The sequence below is a fragment of the Bufo bufo genome, chromosome 3 (assembly GCF_905171765.1).
Source record: "Bufo bufo chromosome 3, aBufBuf1.1, whole genome shotgun sequence".
In the NCBI taxonomy this organism is placed as follows: Eukaryota; Metazoa; Chordata; class Amphibia; order Anura; family Bufonidae; genus Bufo; species Bufo bufo.
Genome location: NC_053391.1, coordinates 701,329,649 through 701,335,423, shown reverse-complemented (window position 1 = coordinate 701,335,423; position 5,775 = coordinate 701,329,649). Strand labels below are relative to the sequence as shown.

The window sequence follows — 5,775 nt, the reverse complement described above, 5'->3', positions numbered from 1 at the left end:
GGAGCAACAGGCATTGGGGGTAAATAGGGTGGGTAATAGATATATACTGATTTTATAACGTCATAATGTAAGTTATTAATTATTAATATTGTTATTAGATTAACTGTATTGACTGGTTATATAATGTAAAACCTGGATTATTAATATTGCTTATGACTGTAAGGATTTTTGGAATACCAATAAAGATATAAAAAAAATTAAAAGGTGCACGACAGTAAGACAAACTTGAACTTAAAATATCCTCATAAATAACTTAAAGATACAGGGAATCCAATATTCAGTATTGTAGAATCAAATCTAATCTATTGTTTAACCCTTGGGGTTGGCAGCTTTCCAATCTGAAAATCCAAAAGAATTCTCTGTTTAGAAGTTTCCTTTTGCGGTTGCCTCCCCTTGCTGGTTTATTGACCCTTTCAATACCTTGCACAAGCATATCTGAGGCATCGCCACCATGAACTATCGCGAAATGGAGACTATCAGCTGAAACATTGCGGCTTTCATGGTGCGGCACATCAGAGATATGCTTTCTTATCCGAGTTTTTATAGCATTCGTCGTGCAGCCCACATACTGTAGCAAGCATTTAGTGCATGTATTCAGATAGATAGCATATGTTGTATTGCAGTTTAAGAATGATTTTATCACAAAACTTTGCCCATTGACACAGAATTCAAAGGATCTGGACATTTTCATGGATCTCCCCCTGTAATCAGGTAGACCAACGCAACCTGTACCTGGATGCTTTTAAAATTTTGATATTGAATAAAGTGCAATTGGAACTTCTCAAAGAAAGGCTGGACAACTCTTCTTCACTTATTTCTATTTGCTCCCAGTCCGGGTGAGGGAGCGGTCCGTGTCCTCATGGTTGGAGGTTCCAGACAGGTGAGAGCTGCACTAACTACCTTTGAATAGAAGTAAAAGTCGTACAAATGTTGAGCACTACTGCCAAGTGTCAAGATGACATACTTGAAAGACTAGCCAGATGTTCAAAATGGAATACAGTCATAAAAGTAGTAGCTCAAATTCAACATTTTGCAAAGGGAATCAGAAAGAAGGAATTGTTGAATGTAGAAGAAAGAATGAAAGCTGAAGAAACAGTCATAAGACTCATTCAACAGAGATTCTACAGTGAAGAGTTGAAGAGACTTAGTCAAGAACCTAAAAGGCTTCCAAACAAAAACACATTGTACAAGCTTAATCTTGTTCTGCAGGATGGTATACTGAAGGTGGAACAGAGACTGGAAAATGCATCGTTGCCTAGCAGAGTGAAGCATCCAGCAATTCTACCCAAAAATTCTACCTTCACAAGATTGATTATTGATCACTACCACAATATATCCTTGCATCAAGGAAGAAGCTTTACCAAAAGCTTTTTGAGAGAAGGTGGTTACTGGATATTAAAAGGAAGCAAAGTTATAGCAAAGTATATAAGTAAATGTGTAGTCTGCAGAAACGCACGTAGACCTACAGAAGAACAAAAAATGGCAGATTCACCAGCAGATTGTGTAAACCCATCACCACCATTTCTTTATAGCGGAATGGATTGTTTTGGCCCATTTATCACCAAACAGAACCGCAAGGAGTACAAGAGATATGGACTAATATTTACATGTCTAAGCTCCAGGGCAATTCACCTGGAAATGTTAGAAGATATGTCAACTGACACATTCATCAACGCCTTGAGATGTTTCATAGCCATTAGAGGTACTGTCAGAGAGCTTAGATCTGACCAAGGATCTAATTTTGTCAGAGCAAAGAATGAATTGAAGAAAGCTCTAAAAGAGATCGATAAAGAAAAAGTAACTGAGTATTTGTTAGAGAAACAGTGTGATTTTCATATGAATGCTCCACATGCAAGCCAAACAGGAGGAGTTTGGGAAAGACAAATCAGAACTGTAAGAAATGTATTAAGTTCAGTGTTAAAAAGGATCACAGAAGAATAGATGATGCTTCACTTAGGACCCTATTTTATAAAGTAATGTCTATTGTTAACAGTCGTCCACTTACAGTTAATAACATCAACGATTCAACAAGTTTGGACCCTTTAATTACCAACCATCTACTTCACCTTAAGTATGATTACATACATCCATCACCTGGCAAGTTCACCAAAGAGGATTTATATGCTAAAATAAGATGGTGAAGAGTTCAATATCAGAGCAGTTTTGGAATAGATGGAGGAAATAGTACTTGGCCAATCTTATGCTAAGATGTAAATGGCAAACACCCAGAAGAAATGTCCAAGTTGGTGATATAGTGTTAGTTAAAAAAGAAGATTTACCTAGAAGTCAATGGAAATTGGACAAAGTTCTAGAAGTTCAAAAGGATGAAGACAAACTAGTAAGAAGAGTGTTGTTACAAATAGGAGACTCAAAACTTTAGAAAAAAGGAAAACGTCTCACTACTCAACTCAAGTTGGAACGTCCTATACAGAAGTTAGTTGCTCTACTTGAGAGTGATAAAAGAGACTTGGAAGTTGAGAACATGATGGAAAATTCCTCAAATTCATGTTTAAGTCCTACTACTAAGAACATAGAATTATAGGTAATTTTGATGGGAGTATAGCTGGCCAGCTAAGACCTGCCCTAGGTTGCTAATATAGCTTTTATGTTTATACAGCTAAACCTGCCAATAACCTTAATACCGTTTTATGTTTACGTGTTAAAGACAAAGGCAGAGTTATTTACTGTGACTTCATGTTTGGATGTCATGTAATAGTTATATTTTGTGTCCACAGAAGCAGAAAAAGATAATGTGCCTTTAAGATTTATTATATAATGTAAGGTAAGCTCAATGACACAGCAGACACAACAGAAAGCATAGAGTTAAACTGTTGTTGCTGGGCAGGAGTCCTGACCAATCACAGCCAGCCTCACACACAGCAAGAGTTTTGACCAATAACAGCCAGCCTCACACACAGTCTGTGTGGGAAATTCTCCTAGCAGGAGCTGCTAGAATCATTATTCACCAGAGAGAGGAGCTGAACAGAAATTCACTCCACTAAGAGCTGTCTTTTATGGAAGCAGAGAGGCAAAAATAGGTATTTAAAACAGTTATATAAGTTCATATTGTTAATATAGTGATTAGAACTGTATACTGAAACAGTTATGTGTGTTTACCTACAGTTCCACCAATTGCAAACTACACATACCATACAAACGATGTACTGAGCGATACAATCATGCAATCCAAACAAATTACATACAAATGCGAACTGCTCATCCCAGATCATAAGCAATTGTATAGAGCAAACTGCAAACCAAGTAGAGCAAGTGAACTACTGGATAACCTCAGATATACCTCTCAGAAAGATCATAAAGTGCTTAAATAACTTAAAGTGAAAGTACAGATACTCAAGAGAGAAATATATCCATATTTTATCTTGAATGACAAAATTGAACAGTTGAACCACCATCTTATTCATACCGCCATTTTATGATACTTTATTCAACATGTGTTATGTACATGGACTATCTGCTACAAAGTCGGCAGTGTTATATATGAAGCTGAGTTGAAGTTAATAAAGAAGTTATTTCAAGGGTGTGCTCTTTAAACCTACTGCTTCCATAGAACGGCGATAGAGGAATCACAGAGTAATAGACAGTATGGTTAGACTAAGTAAGAGATATCAAAATTCTTCTAATGCCACAGCGCAAAAGGCACACTTCTCTTTTGCACTTCTTCAGATTCTTAGATGTCTCTTTTTAACAGGAAGAGAACCTGATACATGTCTACTTTTCCCATTCCCATTCCAAATCTTATGACAGATTCTTTATGGTTTTCCAAATCTCCTCACGGATCACGTTTGTCTTAATTCCATAGACAAGTGGGTTGAGCATGGGTGGAACCAAGAGGTAGCTGTCAGAGAAGATAATGTGGACATAAAGAGGAATCTTCTCACCATAACGATGGGATAAGAAAGATAATAAGCCCATGCTGTAAAAGCTCAGGAATACACAGATATGAGGGGTACATGTGTTAAATGCTTTCAGACGAGTGTCTTTAGATGGGAGATGGAAGACGACATAAAAAATCATGATATATGAAAAAAAGATGAAGAGCAAATCAACACCAACAACAGTGAAAGCCACAAATAGTCCATATATACTGTTTACCCGGATATCAGCAGCCGCAAGCTTCACCACCGCCATGTGCTCACAGTAGGAATGTGCAATGATGTTGGTCTTGAAAGCAGGAAACCTCCTTATCAAAACAAGACCAGGACTGACCAGAACAACTGCCCGGACCACAAACACAATGACCAGTCGGGTTATCAGTCTAATGGTTATTATGGAGCTATACTGGAGAGGCTTATATATAGCAATGTAGCGGTCATAAGCCATGGAAAGCAAGAACCCCGATTCAATACTGGTGAAGCTGTGAATGAAGAACATCTGTAGAAGACACCCATTAAAGCTAATGGCTCTGTCATTGAACCAAAAGATGGACAAAATTTTTGGAGCAAAGCTTGTACAAAGAAGACCATCATTAAATGCCAACATGCAGAGGAATATAAACATAGGCTGGTGGAGTCTTGGAGATGTGAGGATGACAACCATCACCATGATGTTTCCCAGCAATGCAAATATATAGATGCTACAGAAAGGGATTGATATCCAGATATGTGCATGTTCTAGTCCTGGAATACCAACCAGAAGGAAGTAGGTTGGATAGAAGGTTAAATTCATCATCTCCTGCAGGGTGAGGACTTCAAACATCACTTTCTGCTCTGGTCTCAGCTGTAGAAACCATGGGTGATCCTAAGGATGAGATAAAGTTAGATGAGTCAATATTAGGGATGTGCAAATTGATTCAGATACCCAGGGAATCAGAATCTTACGTGATTTGATTAGGATGAATTACTCAAAATGGCATCCAGCACTTTAACGTTACCGATAGGAACCTTACAACATCATATAAGCATAATTAGGCCTACGGTAGCTCAAAAAGTTTCATAACCTATACCAATACGCCAATAATCCCCCCCCCCCCAAAAAAAATAAGAAACATCAAACTAATAAATAATAATGTATAAATGTTTATTGGAATACACATCGCATAAAAATTAAAAAGATACCACTGCGAAAAAAGCAGGGCAAGACAGAAAAAGCCCAATATTACTGCAATATTACATCACAGAGCCTCCACTGAGTATTAAGAAACATAATAGCCCCAATATTAAAATTGTGCAAGATGACATTACAAAATGACTCAAAGCTAATGGCATCATTCAACCCTGCTGATAACATTGTTTTCAAAATGGTGATCCATTTGGTCTCCTTTTGTAGGAGTAATTTTTAATATCCCCCCTCTGCAGCCCAACATCACCCTATCTATCCCCCAAACTAGGAAAAATTTTTGATTGCACATATGTACTTCCTTAAAGCGTTTGGTCATAGGTTGTAACTTGCCAAACACCTCTTCTCCAATTGTCAATGCTGCCAGCATGTTCAAGTATACGGACCCTAAGCTTACTGACGAGGTCCTACATGTAATATGATGTACTGTCTTGTACTCATGTGCCCCAGATGAATCACAGAACTCAATGGATCTCACCATATATCTACAAGCTGAGTGTCACGGTAGATAAGATAATGGAAGGAAACAGAACATGATAAGGCAAACAAAGCAACTGACTAGGCCCCAAATGCTAGGGAAGAAAGGGGTAACCTTCTAGCAATCCCTAAAACACTTTCCCTAAGCTGCTATGCCCATGTGCATATCTTGATGGTAGATATGCACATGCCCACGTACCCAAGACTATAACACACTGAACC

General features: G+C 37.9%; 1 protein-coding gene across 1 annotated transcript; it reads right to left on the bottom strand.

Annotated features, from left to right (window-relative positions):
- Positions 1 to 3,756: 3,756 nt before the first annotated feature.
- On the bottom strand, positions 3,757 to 4,689 carry LOC120994123 (olfactory receptor 52A1-like). Its single transcript, XM_040422580.1, has one exon. The coding sequence runs from the start codon at positions 4,687 to 4,689 to the stop codon at positions 3,757 to 3,759; it is 933 nt and encodes a 310-aa protein (XP_040278514.1).
- Between the last annotated feature and the right edge of the window lie 1,086 nt (positions 4,690 to 5,775).